Here is a 19,464-nt window from a genome sequence, read left to right as displayed (position 1 = left end):
TCTTTTACTTAGAACATTTTTGGTCACACAAAAGAATACATATAACTAAAACATTATATATAAGACTAGTGCAATCCAGGTAACTCAAAGCATTTACCTGCCTAGTAGTAATTGTATAGCTCTGCTTTCAGAAAGTGTATCCAAATTCTGGTCTGGATCTTCTAGAGCAAATCGAAGGGGATTTTTTATAGGAGATACAATACTATTATCCAGCAGATCTTGAAAGAGTCCTTTAGATGAAGGCGGATTTACCTGGCTGAAAATGAAACAAACTACAGTTCTGATTACAATCTAAAAATATATTTGATAATGTGCATATTAGTCCCAGTCAAGAAGAAAATTATTCTGCATTTTAAACCATGATGATGATCAATAGTAAAATAATGGCTTTAAAAAAGAAATTAACAGTCAGAAGACAACCAAACACAACATGTAGGTTGTTCAGGTAATCCCACACTGTAGGCACAGGCAGTGGGACAAGGTGAGCCATCAGGGCAAGAGACCCGAGAACTTGGGAGGGCAGGGCCAGAGATTGTTTGCCCCTCCATCCAGAAAGCTGTTCCACTGTTCCTGAATGCAAGGCTAGGTTTCAGCTGCCTGCTCTAGAGTGTCATTGGCAGGAAGATCTCTCCTTTTCTATAGCTATTTGTCATCCTCCCCCCCATCTGTATTCTACCATCCTGAGAATAATTTGTTTTATAAGAACAGCCATACCGGTTCAGACCAATGGTCCATCTAAGCCCAGTATCCTGTCTTCATGGTGGCCAGATCACAAGTGCCTGGCAAAAACCCAAATAGTAGCAGCAGTCCATGCCACCGATCCAGGGCAAGCAGTGGCTTCCCCCATGTCTGGAGAAGGAGGCAGAGTTGATGTAAATTTCATCCTTCTACAACACAACTTGCAAGAAGGGGGATATCGTCTATCAGGAATCCTAGACACATTGCACCAAAAACATCTTTTAAACTCTGCTATGTTAAACACTTTTACTACATTCTCTACGTGCGAGTGAAGAAATATTTTCTCTGATTTGTTTTAAACGTGCTACTTAGTAGCTTCATTAAGTACAGTGAAAAAGCGATTCACATCTACTCCACTCAGGATTATACAGACCTCTATCCTGTCTCTCCTCAGCTATAGTCTCTTTAGCCTTTCCTCCTAGGGAAATCATTCCATCCTCCATCATTTTGATCACCCTTCTCTGTTCCTTTTCTAATTCTGCTATATCTTATTTGAGGTGGAGTAATACAAAGCCACTATAATACAGTGGTGCCTCACACAACGAACTTAATTGGTTGCAGGAGCAAGTTTGTTATGCGAAAAGTTCGTTATGTGAAACGCGTTTTCCCATAACAATACATGTTAAAAAAAATAATTCGTTCTGTAGCATAAAATATGCTAAGATGACATAAAAAAAGATAAATTTATCTTGTTAGAGCTGGTGTTAGACACAACTGGGGACTGCAAAGTCCAGGCAGAGGCTTACGGCTCTCTTTGACCAGGGGGGACAGTGCCCTAGTTGCACTACCCTAACCCTATTCCTGCTATGTGTGACTGTGGTATTCTGTTAGCATGATATTTCTGTGTAGCATTCTATAATAATTTGGCTTATTCAATTTCCTTGATAGTAGAGGGGATATATGTGAAGGGGAGGGGAGACAGGGGTTTTGTTGATCCTTGCTGTGTATTATAATCACCCCCCACATACTCCCCAGTACCTTTTTAATCATCCCCCCTCGGTACCTTTTTTAATTCCTCCCATCTTTCCCAGCCAGTGGCGTACAGGCCAGAAGCGCAGCGATCAGGAGCAATTCCTCTGCACGCCTGTGTGGGCCCATGCCGATCTCCGAATGGCTGCAGTTAGTTCTTGTGAGTCCCGCGAGAGCTGACTGCAGCCATTCAGAGATCAGCGCAGGCCCAGGCAGTAGCACAGAAGGCTTGCTCTTGATCTCTGCGCTTCTGGCTGGGAAATTTGCTAGACCACCAGTTACGAGTGAGCGGGTGAGATTAAAGTTGCAGCAGTGGTGGCTTTTTTAAAAAAATATGTGGCGGCGGGGGGAGGTTTAAAAATATGCGGTGGCGGCAGAGGCTTAAAAATATGCAGCAGCGGCGGCAGGGGGGTTTAAAATATGTAGCGCCACTGCACAGGGAGCCAGGCGGAGAGAGGGCAGTTAAGGATGCAGCTCGGGCGACTTCGTTGTGTGAAACGAAGTTCGTTGTGGAAAGCAAGACCTGAAGTTCGTTGTGCGCAGCGTTCGCTGTGCGAGGCGTCCGTTATGCGAGGCACCACTGTATTCAGTTTTCTTCTCTATTGCTTTTCTAATCATTCCTAACATTGTATTTGCTTTCTTAGCTGCTGCTGCACATTGAGCAGAGGGTTTCAACATATCACCAATGACGACACTAATCCCTTTCCTAGATGGTGATATGGAATCTTGCATCATGGAACTAGTTTGACTGCTTCTTTTGCACTTCTCATCTGCCATTTGGAGACCCAGTTGTCCAGTCTCATACGAAGTAAAGTCCTCTTGCAATTTTTGACAACCGTCCTGTGATTTAACTGAGTAACATTGAAGTTGTGGGCAAATTTGTTCACGTCACTTCTTATTCCTGTTACCAAGTCACTTATAAATACATTAAAAAGCAGTGGTCCCTGCACAGATCCCTGAGAACGTTTTGGTTTTGAAGGCAACAAATAATAAAGGTTGCACCACTGTGATTCCGAGTGTGGAAATGCTTTATTCAACTTACCTTTTGGCTGTTGTATAAATTTCTTTCTTCATCAAAGGATTCATTTCACCTGCAGTAGCGTCTAGATTAGCTTTCACTGAAGACACAACCATGGCATTTCGTAGTTTGTTGCCCTGATCGAGAAGTGCTGAAATATAAAACAAAGCAATGCATCAGAGCTCAGATACTAAGTATAAAAAAAGTTTTAAAAGTCCTTGCAAACAGATCCCTTTCTGGTGCTCCAGGTAACACACTTCAATAGAATCATCCACAATTGGGTTTTTTTTTTAAACTATATTTATTGAGAGGCTCATGATACAGATCAAACTTACCCCCCCCCCTTTAATGAAGCCTCATAGGGTTTTTTATCACTGGCTGCAGAGGTAAAAGCTCCAACACTCACAGAATTCCTATGAGCTGGGCCCTGAAAAAAGGAAAGGTCATCCCAATGGTCTAGCCACCCATTTTGTCACCTGCTTAGTCAGGGGAGAGGCTAAGTGTGGTGCTGTCGCCTCTCCCAGCTACAGGAACTTTAGAAAAAAAGATTGCTAAAATTCCAAATGGCTACCACTAAGAAATTCACACCCGAAATCGCAATTTAAACATAAAAATCAAAGTCTAAAAATGGCGATTTTACAGATGGGGGACCACAGGAGAACATGCAGAAACCCTTGAATTTTCAAATTTCAACATCCCACCCCCACAAAATCACCTCACAGGCTGTGACAGCCTTACTCACTGCGACTTGTGCTGCAGCCTGCCTCAGCTCTCTTACAGTAGCTGGAAGGAGAACTTATACATTTGAATCTAGATCTGTTTTAGAAGAATCTAAGTTGACCAGATGACCACTGCATGCTTCAAGGTAAGACACCCCCACATTCCTCCAGTTCTCATGGAACCCCTCACACCCACAAAGATCAGAATACAAACGTACATACCAGTTTCCAGAACATCAGCACCTAGTGTTGGAAAGCTTAGTACAGCTGCACACAGGTGTCTTTAATTAGCCTAGTGGGTGGGCTAGCGAACCATAAAAAAGAGATAGCTACTATTGAATTATGAAATGTAGGAAAGGAGGTAGTCAAAACAAGGGTGGAAATTACAGGGACGTCTGTTTAGGTTTTTTTTTCTTGTTTACGTTTGCTTGCAATGTCAAGCGATGAAGGACGGTTGACATAGGGTGAAGTAAGAGAAGGGGGGGTCTTAGGAACTAGGGGGAAGAGGAATCCCGGGGGGGGGGAGAGTGCAAGCTGGCACAATGAAGAAACAACCTACGTCAGGGAAAAAAGTGGAATGGTATACTTTTAATTAAAGGGGGGGAGGAGGAGGAGGAAGAAGATGTGGCACATGTATATTTTAGAGTTAAGATTAAGGAGGACTGGGTGACGTCACGATCCAGGATGGAGGGTTAGGGAATTTGCTCTGACTCTCCCCTCCAGAGCGCATTACTTTCCCGTTGCGGGACGCCGAATTTTGAGAGCCTGAGGTCGGAAGAGTGTGGGGGAAGCTCGGGGCGCTTGAGCGATGCCCTCAAAAAAACGAGCGGAGCCCGGCAGAATGTCGGAGCGTGGAGGCGAGCAGGGAGGCCCCCGCCACGTGCGCGGGACCTCGGGCTTGTCCGCGCGCGAGTCGGGAGACAGCGCGTCGGAAGAAGAGTCGGAGCGCGGTGCTTCCCCGAGGCTACGGCGAGCAGGGTCGGCGGCGGCAGTTACGAAAGCCGACCTGAAACTGTGGGCTACGGAAATTAAAGAGGAGGTGGCGGCTGTGAAAGGCAAAATAAAAGAGGCTGTAAAAGAGATCAGGCAGGACTTTGCAGACTTGCTGGGCAGAGTGGAGGACACTGAAAAGCGCCTGGGAGAGCAAGAAGAGTCGGTTCAGGGGCTCACAACTCAGGTGAAGGCAGTCCAGAAAGATCTTCTGGACTGCTGTGCACAGGTGGAAGACCTGGAAAATAGGTCCCGACGGAACAATGTTCGGATCCGGGGAGTTCCGGAAACAGCCGAGTATGGGGACGCTGTGGCAGTGGTGCAAGAGCTCAGCCGGTTCCTGCTGGCAGATGGTGGAGCCCCTGATAACACTTCTGGGGGCCTGAGAGTGGACAGGGCGCACCGAACCCTGGGTCCGAAGAATGGGGATTACCCGAGAGATATTATTGCCTGCATTCACCATTTTCCGGATAAGGATCGTCTGGTGAGGAAAGCTAGAGACCTGGGCGTTATCAATTGGAAGAATTTGAAAGTGGAGATATTTCAGGATCTCTCGAGCATCACTTTGCAGAAGAGGAGGGAGTTTCGCCCATTGCTGGAGGTGTTGAAGCAGAACAACTTGAGATATCGCTGGCTGTTCCCGTTTGGTCTACTGGTTACTTTGAATGGAGTACATAAGCGGGTGACGACCGTGGCGGAGCTGCAGGCGGTACTTCTGAAGGAGGGTCTGGTGAAAATGGGAGATTCTGTTCTAAGTAAAGTGACGGCGCAGAAGCTGGAGCGGTACCAGTGGAAAGCGGTGCCCCAGAGACGGAGAGGACGGCAGAGCGCTCGACAGGACGGAGAGGCAGCCGAGATGAGTGCAGCTGCGGCCCCGGACACTTGAGTGGCTGGCTGCGGGCGGGCGAGACTACCCGCTGCTGGGTCTTGGACCTTGATGCTGATCTGGTGGTGACTTTGGGAGTGTGACTGGGGATGTATGGGTGAGGATCTGGGGAATGAGTGGTGGGGGGTCATGGTGCATATGAGGTGTGAATGTGGGGACGGGAGGTAGCACAAAGGCGACATGGGGGGGGTGGTGAAGTCACTTGAAGTCTTGGAGGGAGTGGGGAGAATGGGAGTGTGGGTCAGGTGGGGAGGGGGGTGGGGAGAGCTGGGGAGGAGAGGGGAGGAGGGAGGGGGGGAGGGACGGGGGGGGGGGACTAGGCTATGGAGGGAGAGGGTGGGGGGAGGTGCAGAGGGGATGGGAGTGATGTCTATAGCCGGGGATGGGGGGGGATAATGTAATTAGATTGGGCAGTTTGAATGTTAAGGGGCTTAACATGCCACGTAAGCGGCAATTGTTGTTGAAAGAAGTTAAGCGCCTCCGATTTGATATATGTTTTGTTCAAGAAACACATTTTGTAAAAGCTGGGGAAAAGCTTGTACAGTTTCGGGAGTATCCCGTGAGGGTTTGGGCTTCTAATAGGGTGGAGCGGAAAAAGGCAGGGGTGGGGATTTTGTTCTCCCACAAGTTGCGGGTGGTCCCAGATAAGGAATGGAGGGATGAAGGAGGGAGGTGGATTATCTGGACTGGCACTGTTGATGGGACTCGGGTAACGTTGGTTAATTTATATGCACCTAACTCTCAACAGGGTCCCTTTTTCGACCTCCTTCTGACTAAGATCTTGTCGGTTAAGGTGGGGCCGGTGGTGGTGGGGGGGGATTTTAATTTGGTTCTTAATCCAGATTGGGATTCCACGGGTAAGGGGGGCGATAGACTTAAGAAGGATAGAAAATGTTTGGAGAGATTTCTGGAAGTTCTTAATGTGGAGGATGGGTGGCGGGTTCAACATTGGATGGGTCGGGACTACACTTTCTATTCCCCTGTACATGAGGTATACACTCGCATTGACATGGTTTGTGTGGATAAAGGGTGGGGGGGTAAAGTGATAGATACCAAGATTGATACCATTGGATGGTCAGACCATGCCCCGCTCTGGGTGGATTTGAAATGGGGAGGACCTAGGGGGGGAGATACGTACTGGAGATTGAACGATGCCCTGCTGGGAGATCCGAAAATAGTACAAAAACTGGAAACGGGGATTTATGACTTCCTAGAGTTTAATAAGGTGGATCAGTTCTCCCCCATGACGATCTGGGAAAGTTTAAAAGGGGTGTTAAGGGGGGAATTGATCTCTATAGCAGCCTATAAGAAAAAGTCCCGGCAGCAGGAGGAACTGCAGCTCCGGGAGACGCTCCGCACTCTGGTGGATCAACATAAGAGGGGACAGGGAGGACCGCAGGTGAGGCTTCGGCTTCAGGAAACCCGAATGGCCCTTGGGAAGCTGGAAGATGAGGTGATTAAGTTTAATCTTGAGAAGTTGAAGCTTAAATATTTTGAATCGGGAAATCGGGCTAGTAAGCTTTTGGCTCATAGGGTCAAATTGCAGCAGTCTAGGAGTAATATTTTGGCTATTAAGGAGCGAGATGGCACGGTACTTACGGATGAGGTAGGAATACAAAGGCGGTTTAGGGAATTTTACCAGGAGCTTTATGCACCAGAGCTTAAGGGCTCGGAGGTGGAGAGCCAAGCCTATTTGAGGGATTTAGGGTTGCCTTCCCTATCTAGCTCGGATGCACTGGGGCTGGAGGGGGATATTACAGTGGAGGAGGTGTTGCATGTTATTAGACATTTGAAGCCGGGTAAGTCACCCGGACTCGACGGGTTTACTGGGCTGTTTTATAAGAAACTTTCACCCTTGGTTGCACCTTTACTGACTAGACTGTTTAATTCCCTGAAAGAGGGAGAGCGTTTGCCGTTCTATATGCGCTTGGCAGGGATTACGATACTCCCTAAGCCAGGGAAAGATCTGTCTGTGTGTGGTAGCTATCGACCTATCTCTCTCTTGGGAATTGATACCAAAATCCTGGCTCGTATTCTGGCCGATAGGATGGCGACTCATATGCCGGACCTGATCCACCCGGATCAGGTGGGGTTCATTGGGGGGCGGCAGGCGGCGGATGGTATTAGGCGGGTGTTGAACTTGGTGTGGGAGGCCCGTAGATCAGGGGCCCCTTGGGTGGCGGTTGCGGTGGATGCCGAAAAGGCGTTCGACCGGGTGGATTGGACGTTTATGGAGGCGGTGCTACATCAGATGGGATTTGGGTCGCGATTTATCTCTTGGATTCTTACGTTGTATCATAACCCGATGGCTTGTGTCAAAGTTAATGGGGTCTATTCCAAGCCCTTTGAATTACATCGAGGGACGAGACAGGGGTGCCCGCTCTCTCCCCTGCTGTTTGCTTTGGTGATCGAGCCGTTGGCTCAAAGCATCCGTCTGTCTCGGCTTGTGAAGGGGGTGCAGGTGCAGGGGGGTGAACATAAACTGTCCCTTTTTGCGGATGATATCTTGGCCATTGTGGAGGGGTCGGAGAGGTCGCTGTTGGCTTTGCGGGATTTGATGCGGGATTATGGGCGGATTTCGGGCTTTAAAGCTAATTTGTCTAAAACGGAGATCTTGAATATTTCGGTACCAGTGGCGGAGGCCCTGGAACTGCAAAAGGGGGTACCATTCCGATGGGTGACGGGCCCTATTAAATACCTGGGGATATGGCTTGGGGTGGAGTGGGATACCCTGTTCCGCCTTAATTATCTCCCTTTGGGAGAGTCCATGAGAAGGGATCTTGATAGATGGGACCCTCTGTACCTTTCCTGGATGGGTAGAATGGAGGTGGTACGTATGATGGTCCTGCCCAGATTTCTTTATCTCTTTCAAGTGCTTCCGGTGGAGGTCCCTAAAGCTTGCTTTACGCGGTGGCATAGGTCCCTTTTGCAATTTATATGGAAGGGTAGGCGTCCTCGGGTGGCGAGATATGCCATGTTCAAATTTAAGGAGGAGGGAGGACTGGGGTTACCCAATCTGGAACTATACTACAGGGCGGCGCAGCTTAGGGCGGTTGTGGATTGGCATGCGGATCCAGCTAAATTGTGGGTTCGGGTGGAACAGGGTCTCTTGGGAGATCCTAGGGGCATACCGGCTCTGTCATATCTACCGTGGGTGGGCTTGAGGGAGACAGATATTGCTTCTATTGCTAATCCTTTTATAAGATGGACGCTACGGGTATGGAAGGGGGCGGGTAGAAAACTGGTGGGTAGGCTGCAGGGTCTACATTTTTTACCTATTAGGTTTGCAGAGGATTTTGTTCCGGGTAGGGAGGGTGGAGTTTTTTGTAGATGGGAAAGAGGTGGGCTGAGATGGTTTGGCCAACTGTTGGAGGGGGAGCGAATTCGTGGATTTCCTGAAGTCCAAGCCTCTTTCCATTTGGAGCAGCGTGATGTATTCCCCTATCTACAGGTGAAGGATTATATTATGCGCATTAAAGCGGGGGACCCTACAGCATATAAGTGCTCGAGGTTTGAGTTAATGTTGGGGGACCCAGTGCGGCGGGGCTGCATCTCACAATTATATCGCCTACTGCTTGCCGACCCGGATCGGAAGACCACATATATGAGGGCGTGGGAGGTAGACTTAGGGCACACCTATACGATTGAGGAATGGGAACAAATAGCATTAAGAATACACCATGTGGCGGTGGCTCCGCAATTGGTAGAAAACGCTCTTAAACTCCTTGTGAGATGGTATGTTACTCCTGTGGTGCTTGCAAAGATGGGTACCTCTTGTACAGGGGAGTGCTGGAGAGGGTGTGGCCTGAGGGGTACATTCTTTCATATGTGGTGGGAGTGTCCTCGTCTTGAGGACTATTGGACTCAGGTGTTCCGTTATGTGGGGGGCCTCTTGCAATGTCAATTACCATTTGGAGCAGAGACGGCCTTGCTGGGGGTACTCCCCGGGACAGTGGAGGCCACGCAGGACAAGCTGGCTAGACTGGCTTTTACAGCTGCTAGACTTGTGTTGGCGTCTCTTTGGAAGAGCCCCACGATACCTACGGTAGCGATGATGCGAGTGAAATTAGGATGGGTTTGTGAGAAATTTAGGCTTTCGGCATTACTCACCCGCCAGAGGAGACAGTTTGAGGACCTATGGGGAAGGTTCCTAGAGATGGAGGGAAACTCTGAGTAATTTGTATTACATGCTTAGCCGGTGCATCCCTGAAGGGGGACCACCATTGCATCTCTTGCATATTAGGATTCTGTTCTGCTACTTCTTCCTTTTGGATGTTACATGTGGGGGGGGGGGGGAACTAGACGTTATTGGGAGTTGGGTACTTGAGAGGGTCAGGGGGGGGTTGGGGGGGGAAAGGGGAGGGGTGGGTTGGGAATGGGACATGGGGAATCTAATGTATACACTGTATTCATGATTGTATGGTTTTGCTGTGCAGGTGTACCTGTAGTGTCTGTAACGCAGTGGTTAAATAAAGAGTTACAAAAATAAGATTAAGGAGGACTTTGTTGCACAGAACGTTGCTTAATAATTCTGTTTAACGTTGGAAAACTGGTCCTCGACATGGCAGCTGGGCTTCAACGCCAAGAAATATAAGGTCATGCATCTTGGCAGCGGAAATCCTTGCAAAACTTACACCTTAAATGGAGAAACACTAGCTAGGACTTCAGAAGAACGAGACTTGGGAGTAATCATCAGTGCAGACATGAAGGCTGCCAAACAAGTAGAGAAGGCATCAGCCAAGGCAAGGCAAATGATGGGATGTATCAATAGAAGCTTTGTCAGCCGTAAACCTGAAGTCATAATGCCACTATACAGAACCACAGTGAAACCTCATCTGGAATACTGTGTGCAATTCTGGAGGCCACATTACCGTAAAGACGTGCTCAGAATTGAGTCGGTTCAGCGCATGGCCACTAGGATGATCTCCGGGCTCAAGGGTCTCTCGTACGAAGAAAGACTAAACAAATTGCAGCTCTACACTCTAGAGGAACGCAGGGAAAGGGGAGACATGATTGAGACATTTAAATACATCACAGGACGTGTCGAGGTAGAAGATGACATCTTCTTTCTCAAAGGACCCTCAATTACAAGGGGGCACCCGCTCAAACTCAGAGGAGGGAAATTTAATGGTGACACCAGGAGGTATTTCTTCACAGAAAGGGTAGTAGATCACTGGAACAAGCTTCCAGTGCAGGTGATAAAGGCCACCAGTGTGCTTGACTTTAAGAATAAATGGGACAACCATGTGGGATCCCTACGAAGGTCGAGTTAAGGAACTAGGTCACTAGCACTCAGACTTAATGGGGTGGGGTCATTAGAGTGGGCAGACTTGATGGGCTATAGCCCTTTTCTGCCGTCATCTTTCTATGTTTCTATGTTTAAAGAAGAGGGTAGAAGAAGCTTAGGCAAACAATGTAACAGAAAACCTTTGTCTGCTGATCAATTTACAACAGCAGACAAAGGTTTTCTGTTATATTGTTTGTTAGGGACTGCAGTAAATGTGGATTTTAAGTGATAATGTTATGTTAAAATTCAATAAATGTTGCCCTTTCATATGATACTATATTATTTGGTACATCAATGAGATTTAAAAGCCCAATTTCTGCAAATAATAATAAACTTCTATTGATATTGACAGGGGTTGCCATTCAGCAGATTACAGGAAATTGGAAAGATTAAACTAAATTATACTTTTTGGTGGAATTCAGTATGCCATATTTATAAAATGGAAAGGGTGCTTGCTATGCAACAAGGAAATTATCATAAGTTTAAAAAGATTTGGGGGCCATTGATTATTTATTCTAATGATCAGACATCTTAAACACCTTAGTATTGGATAAGATATAGGGGGGGTGGGATTATGAATGATAATAATTGTTAATTATTAATATATGGGTGGGTGAGGTGGGATTCTTTTATATTTATATATTTGGAGGAATATAAATAAGATTGTCAAGTGATTAGTTAAAAATATTTCTGATTGATTATTATACACTTGTTGTAATATTTGAAAATCAATAAAGATTTACAAAAAAAAATAAAAAATTCAATAAATATTTCAGTGGTTAAAAAACAAACCAAAACCCAAAAGTAGTATTACCCTGCTCCACATGAATACCCTGGCTTAGGAGCAAGGTTCATTCCTATCGTGGTTTGTGCAAAACTAACCCATTTGGAGAAATTGCCCCCAGTAGATACAACAGAAGTTGGTTCTACTTCAACTGGAAGCCCAAAGGGAGAAACATGAAACTACTGAGCTAGCTACGTATAAATCAAGGAAAATTAACTATCTGATTTTAGCAGAGTACATCAAAACCAGTATCTACAAACCTGAAAGGAGGTCTTTTGTAACTGGACTATTCACAGGCATTGGGGGTGCGTCATTATGATTGTCTCCAGCTGCTTTAGACTGTGGCTCCTTCTCAGAACTATGAGAGAATGATATCTGCTTCATTGGATGACTTTCCTCCTGGCATTTCAAAACTTCACTTTGTGAGACTGGTCCCATGAAATAGTCTTTTATGGTCTCAGAGTTTTCCTGGAAGTATAAGTGGTCCTTTCCCCTGTTTCACAGTAAATATATAGTCAGCAAAAACATATCGACACAGCTATCTAAAGTCTGGCTTGCTTTTATCATTAGTTATGTTTCTAGGATACTACAACATCCCACCTAACATTGAATTTCCCATCTAAACATGAAATTCATTCACACTTGGCATTTTCTTTTCCTCGAATCCTGTAGACCAGTCCTGACCAATGGGCTGTGTCCCTAAACCAACAGATGGAGACAGAGAAACAGAACCCTTTCCAGTGACCTCACCGGTATATGGGCTACACCCTGGAATTCTTCAGTATGTCAATGTCAGAGCAGCACAATGTGAAAATAAGCAACCCAGAATCTGAGATCCCTTAGGGAACTACTATAGAATGTTCACAATGTAAACTTCCAGAGCAGAAAAAAGAAAACAAAGAATTGTGGAGAATCGATGTCCAAGCTGATGGCTTTATTGGAACAAACAAATATGTGGATTATTTGTTTGTTCTAATAAAGCCATCAGCTTGGACATCAATTCTCCACAATTCTTTGTTTTCTTGTGTGTGCTCCTTGTGGAGTGAATAGCATCAATTTCTTTTGTTGTTTCAAGAAACTTCCAGAGCAGGCCATGAACTAACAGGATTCAACAAAAGGAGATTAACAGATATGACTAAATTTCACCTTCATCTTGTTAGACTAATCCATACAAACGGAATATATAAAAGCAACAGCTTAATTGGTCCCCTGCATCTCCATGGCCTACAACATCAATCCTGTAATGTTTCACAATGGAATGCAACAATCATGTCATGGTGGTAGAGAGAGAGATGAGAGAGGGAGAAATATTGGATGTTGTGGTGGAGAGGGAAGGGATACAGGAGGGAGGAATATTGGATATGGTAGTGGAGGGAAGGGAGGGAGAGATGAAGCATGGTACTAGAGAGGGATGACAGAAGGACAAATGTTGGGCATGGCAGGGAGGAGTGAAAGATGCTGCACAAAGGGGGGATAAGAAAGGAAATGTTGGACGTGGCAGTAGAAGGAGTGGGAGAGATGCATACTGGATCGGTATCTCTTTTCCCACTCACTTTGCAGCAAGGGAGGGAGCGAGAGAGATGGTGGACTTGGTGGAGAGAGAGGCAGACATGTTGCACATGGGGATGGAGGAGAGAAAGGAAGAAATGCTATGCAGAAGTGAGGAGAGTAAAAAGAGGAAGATGTTGGATCCAAGGGCAGAAGGCAGTGAGGATGCTGTACAACAGGAAGGAAGGAAGAGAGAGGGAGAAATGCTAGACAATGGTAGGAGGAACAGAAGAAAGAAAGGAGGGACAGGAGGATGCTTGTGGGGGGATGGAAGGAACAGAAAGATTTCAGGCTTCGAGGGTGGCAAGGGGAGAAAGAGGGAGCAGATGCTGGGCAGGAAAGGAGAAGGGAGGGAGAAGCTAAGAATGGTGGGGGAGGCAAAGGAGAAATGAGCAGAGGATAGTGATTATAGTGGGTAATATGGTAATGGGGAGCAAACTGAAGATGAAAGAGAACAGAACATTGGGTACGTTTATTAGTATTTATAGACCACTATTCGATACATCATCATAGTGGTTTACATAGTACTAAACAAAAAGAAAAGAACTCCATAATCAATAGGAAAGTAAAATACAAAGAAAATAATTAAAAAAAAAAATAATAATAAATTCTTTATTCATTTTTACAACTTATAACAAGTGCATCAGAAAATGACATTTGAACTTGGATACATCACTTGAAAATAATAAATTAAGAAATAAATTCTAATTAAAATAAAAAAGATGATAAAACCTTAAAATAGAAGATGGAAATTTGATAGGTAGCTGAAAGTGAAGAGAAGGGGGAAGAGGGTGAAATTTTGAGTGGACTTAAGTAGAAAAGAAAAAAAGGTGGAAAGGAGGAAAGAGCTAAATGGAAAGGTTAATAGATCAGACGCAGTTGTAGTGAGGGACTGGAACAAGATATGAGAAAGTAGAAAAGACCAATGGACAGCAACTGCTTAAATTGGAACCAACTTGATAGAAAAATAAATTTCCAGACAACAAAGGTTAAAAAGCATTTTATTTTGAATTTATTGACTGAAATATGTTAGCTTTGGGAAATGTGTATAGCGGATGTCTTTGTATCGTGTTCAATAGAAAAGAAAAGCATTTCTGTTTTTAATTCTCCAGTGCTGAAGTATTTGCTGGGTTTAACTTTTCAGGGTTCCCAGTTACATTTTTGTCTACTTATGTTTGTTTCTAATTTGTGATCCCTTGTTCTGTATTTGGTGAGGGTCTGTCAGCATGATAGTAATGGCAGGCTTAAGGAGCTTGGAGCAAATGGAATAGGGGCGGGCCCTCCTTTATTTTATGCTCTGGGCACCAGCACATCCAACACTGGCCCTGACCCTTGCCATAGCTGGTAGAGATCTCCAAGCACCATCAACTGAGGACCTCCTTCAAAAGGTAGCCAGAAGTCCCTGGGCAGGTTTGCTTTCATCATTCAGTCTGTTTTTAGTTTGCCCACTTCCACCTGCTCCTGATTCCATCTTCTCTCTTGCTACAGGGTGGACAAATGCAAAGTGATGCACATTGGGAAGAATAACCTGAAACACAGTTACCGGATGCTAGAGTAAACCTTGGGGATTAGTGCCCAAGAAAAGGATCTAGGTATCATTGTAGACAATACGATGAAACCTTCTGCAGAATGTGTGGTGGCGGCCAAAAAAGTAAACAGGATGCTAGGAATTATTAAAAAAGGGATGGTTAACAAGACTAAGAATGTTATAATGCTCCTGTATCGCTCCATGGTGCGACCTCATCTGGAGTATTGCGTTCAATTCTGGTCTCCTTATCTCAAGAAAGATATAGTGGTGCTAGAAAAGGTTCAAAAAAGAGCGACCAAGATGGTAAAAGGGATGGAACTCCTCTCGTACGAGGAAAGACTAAAACGGTTAGGGCTCTTCAGCTTGGAAAAGAGACGGCTGAGGGGAGATAGGATTGAAGTCTACAAAATCCTGAGTGGAGTAGAACGGGTACAAGTGGATCGATTTTTTCACTCCGTCAGAAATTACAAAGATTAGGGGACACTCGATGAAGTTATAGGGAAATACTCTTAAAACTAATACGAGGAAATTTTTTTTCACTCAGATAATAATTAACCTCTGGAACGCGTTGCCAGAGGATGTGATAAGAGCGGATAGCGTAGCTGGTTTTTTTTTTTTTTTTCCCATTATATTTTTATTTTCAAATTTCATAAAAAGTGTACAGAATAATAAAATACATTTGATATATGCATGGTATCACTTTTATATCTAATACAATGTATGTCTGAATTTGATTTTCCCCTACACCCTCCCCCCACCCCTTCACCACTTTAATATAATATTTTCAAATTTTATAAAAGTATATAACATATTAGGATACAATTGATAATTATTCAATAACATATTTATATCTAAAATAATATATTCTGGATAAATTTTATTCATTTTCCCTCCCCCACCCTTCTATTATCTCTTAATCATTTGTTACATTTTGTATCATATATTATAATATATTATATATAAAATGTTTTCCTTACCCCCCCTATATGTGTGTCATAAGAAAATCTCTAAAAGAAGAAAGGAAGAAAAAGTATTCTATTATTTAATCATTACAGTATTTTGTCAATGGCCCCCATATTTTTATAAAATTATTATATGTCCCCTTTTGTATTGATATTGTTCTTTCCATTTTAAAAACATGGCATATTGTATTCCACCAAAATGTGTAGTTTAGGTTGTTATAATTTTTCCAATTGTTAGTTATATGTTGAATGGCAACCCCTGTCATAATTAATAAAAGTTTATTATTTTCTGGTGAAATTTGACTTTTTTTTCTCATCATTGTTCCAAATAAAATTGTATCATATGATATTGCAATATGATTTTCCATTAATTTATTAATTTGTGGCCAAATTGAATTCCAAAATATTTTAATATAAGGACAGTAGTATAATAAATGATCTAATGTTCCTGGTTCTAAATTACAGTGCCAGCATCTATTAGACTTAGAACTGTCTAGTTTTTGTAAACGAGTAGGGGTCCAAAAAGCTCTATGTAATAAAAAGAACCATGTTTGTCTCATAGATGCTGACACTGTACATCCCATTCTCCAAGACCAAATTAGTGGCCATTGAGATGCATTAATTTGATGTCCAATCTCAATGCTCCAAATGTCTCTTAGACCATTTTTTGGTTTTTTAATTAAATATCCAGATATTAATTTATACCACAATGCGGCTTGATGTCCTAGGAAGTCTGCTTTAAAGCATAAGAACTTTAAACTATATTGATTGTTTAATGATTTCCATTCAGGGAACCCAACCTGAATGGCCTGCTTCAATTGCAACCATTTAAAACTTTGTGTTTTATTAAGACCAAATCTATGTTGCAATTGTGAAAAATCCAGCAGTTTACCTTCTGAAATAATATCATCTAGAGATCTAATTCCTGCATTAATCCAGTTCTTCCAAAGGATTTGGGCTCCGCCTACTTTGATCTTGGAGTTTATCCATATGGATTGATTAGTTGATTTATATATTGGGATGGATGTTAATTTATCAATAAATCTCAATGTTTTCCAAGTATCCATTATTATTTTATTTTCTCTGTATCTTTTAGGTATATTAATACTTGGTAAATGAACTAAATTTAGGGGAAACATAAGGCGCCATTCCAAATATAACCAATCTGGTGCATTATCTATAAGTTCTGGGAGGATCCAATACATACCCTGACGTAGAATATAGGCTTGATGGTACCTATAGAAATTTGGAAAATTTACCCCTCCCTCCTTAATTGATTTTTGTAAGGTTACTAAAGCTATTCTAGGTGTTTTACCAAGCCAAAGAAATTTTGTTAAAATTTTATTAAGTTTCTTATAAAAGGACCCCTGAAAATAAATAGGTATCATACTCATTTGGTAGCAAACCACAGGCAACATCATCATTTTAATAGTTTGAACTCTGCCCCACCAAGATATATGTAATGGGTTCCATTGTTCACATAACTCCGTTACTTTTTTTAATACATATTTTTCATTTTCTTTTACAGTATCTTCAATTGTTTTTTTAACTTGAATGCCTAGATATTTAAATCCTTCTTCTTTCCATATGAATGGAAAAGTATCAAATAATCCTTTTACACAGTAAACATTCAAGGGTATAATTTCAGATTTATTCCAATTAATTTTATAACCTGAAAATTTGCCAAACTTATCAATTAATTCCAATAAAGAAGATAAGGTAGACTCTGGATTTCTCAAATAAAGTAAAATATCATCAGCATAAGCCGAAATTTTATATTCCATATCTGAATATGGAATTCCTTGTATCTCCCTCGTTTGCTGTATTGCTAACAATAAGGGTTCTAATACAACATCAAATAACAAAGGAGATAAAGGACAACCTTGTCTAACTCCCCTCTGCAATTGAAAACCATCAGATATCTTATTATTAATATTTAATCTTGCAATCGGGAAGCTATACAATGTTTTTACCATTTGTATAAATCCAGAACCTATACCAAACCATTCTAAAGCCTGATACATAAAGTTCCATTCTACCCTATCAAATGCTTTCTCGGCATCTAAAGAAACTGTAAATGCCGGTTCATCCATTTTTTTTGATAAGTTTAGCATGTGAAATAATAGTCTAGAGTTATTGGAGGAATGTCTTTTAGCAACGAAACCCGTTTGATGCATATCTATAATATGTGGGAGAGCTTTGGCTAATCTCAAAGCCAAAATTTTCGCCAAAAGTTTATTATCAACGTTTATCAAAGATATAGGCCTGTAGTTTGAAACCAAAGTAGGATCTTTATTTGGCTTAGGTAAAACAATTATTATTGATTCAGCCATAGTACCTTTTATATTACCTTTTATAAGTTGTGTCTGATATAATTTTAATAAATGTGGGGAGAGGATATTTTGAAATGTTTTATAAAATTCTACTGTGTAACCATCACCACCTGGAGCGGATCCAACTCTAAGAGATCTCAATGCTGTTTCTAATTCTTTTAATGATATAGGTTCTTCTAAACTTCGTTTTATATGATCAGGAATTTTAGGTCCATTTATTAAATCTAAAAATTTTTTTCCATCTTTTTGTTTCCCCAAATAAGGTTCGGAAGAATATAGATCCTTATAAAAATTTAAAAATTGTTTTAATATTATATTTGTTTGATTTGTTATTATACCATTATCATCTTTTATTCCATTAATATTAGTTCTTCTTTTTTTTTGCCTTAAGATAATTTGCTAATAATTTTCCCGCCTTATTAGAATTTCCATAATACACCGTTTGTTTGGAAAACAAATCTTTTCTTATCATTTTTGAAGTTAATTCATTATATTTACCTTTTACTTTCAAAAGAGCTTGCAAAACTTCATATTCCCATTTACTTATCAATTTAGCTTCTAATATTTTTATTTCTTTTTCTAATTCTATATATTGTTTTTTAATTTGTTTCCTAATAAAAGCTGAATATGATATGATATTACCCCTCATAGTTGCTTTAAATGCATCCCATACATTCTCTATAGATGTATCTTCCACTAAATTTATTTGAAAAAATTCATTAATTTGTGTTTTAAAATTTTCTAAAAATTTGTCATCCACAAGCAATGCATTATCAAATCTCCAAAGAGGTCTATTATTTTCTAATTGATCTAATTGTAATTCTATCCATATTCCCGCATGATCCGAAATGATAATAGGATCAATGGAGGCTTTAATCACTTGTTGCACTTTATTTGTTGAAACAAAAATATAATCTATTCTTGAAAATGATTTATGAACCTGTGAACAAAATGAATATTCCCGATCATTAAAATGAAGAATACGCCATATATCTTTCAAATCACATGATTGAACCAAATTATCTAGACCTAAAGATTTAATATTTTTACCTGGTTTTTTATCCAATAATGGATCCATTACAGCATTAAAATCTCCAGCCACCACTAAATTAGAGGCAGCCAGTGGTAATAACATATTTTGTAGCTTTTTGAAAAATTCTGATTGATTCGAATTAGGGGCATATATATTAAATAACGTCAGGGTATCATTTCCCATACCTATATCGATATGTATCCATCTTCCATGTGGATCTGAATTTTTTACTTTTATATTGGCCATACATTTTTTATTTATAAGGATTGCAACCCCTGCTTTTTTACCCACTGCTGGAGCAAAAAAACATTCTTTTATCCATCCACCTGATAATTTCTGTGATTCCTTCTTATTAAGATGGGTCTCTTGCAGACAGTAAATATCTGCTTTTTGTTTTTTTAAAAATGTTAATATTTTTTCCCTTTTAATTACGTGATTCAGGCCATTGACATTAATAGAATATATTTTAAGAGACATTATATATTTTAATACTTTTCATTATCTTATTCCTCCCTTCCTCCTTCATATTTAATATCCAAAAAATTTTCTTCATGACACACATATTTAACCCTAATGTATCTCCCTTAATTATTCTAATAAATATTCTACTTATCCCTCCCTTTCCCACCCAATACATTGGCTGCTTAAGGATACACATTGGAGTTGTAA

The 19,464-nt window shown here is 41.8% G+C and overlaps 1 protein-coding gene across 2 annotated transcripts in view; it reads right to left on the bottom strand.

Annotated features, from left to right (window-relative positions):
• Window positions 1–19,464, bottom strand: part of C2CD3 (C2 domain containing 3 centriole elongation regulator) — a 224,922-nt gene that overhangs the window by 178,628 nt on the left and 26,830 nt on the right. For both annotated transcript variants that reach the window (XM_033947874.1, XM_033947875.1), the window contains exons 5-7: window positions 11,652–11,884; window positions 2,750–2,876; window positions 98–256 (exon numbers count right to left, since the gene is read on the bottom strand). In XM_033947874.1, the coding sequence (XP_033803765.1) occupies window positions 98–256; window positions 2,750–2,876; window positions 11,652–11,884 (519 nt within the window). The remainder of the gene's footprint in view (window positions 1–97; window positions 257–2,749; window positions 2,877–11,651; window positions 11,885–19,464) is intronic.

This window comes from Geotrypetes seraphini, chromosome 6 (genome assembly GCF_902459505.1).
Source record: "Geotrypetes seraphini chromosome 6, aGeoSer1.1, whole genome shotgun sequence".
Taxonomy (NCBI): Eukaryota; Metazoa; Chordata; class Amphibia; order Gymnophiona; family Dermophiidae; genus Geotrypetes; species Geotrypetes seraphini.
Note: the sequence above shows the minus strand (reverse complement) of the source record. Positions and strands in the feature narration are given on the sequence as shown.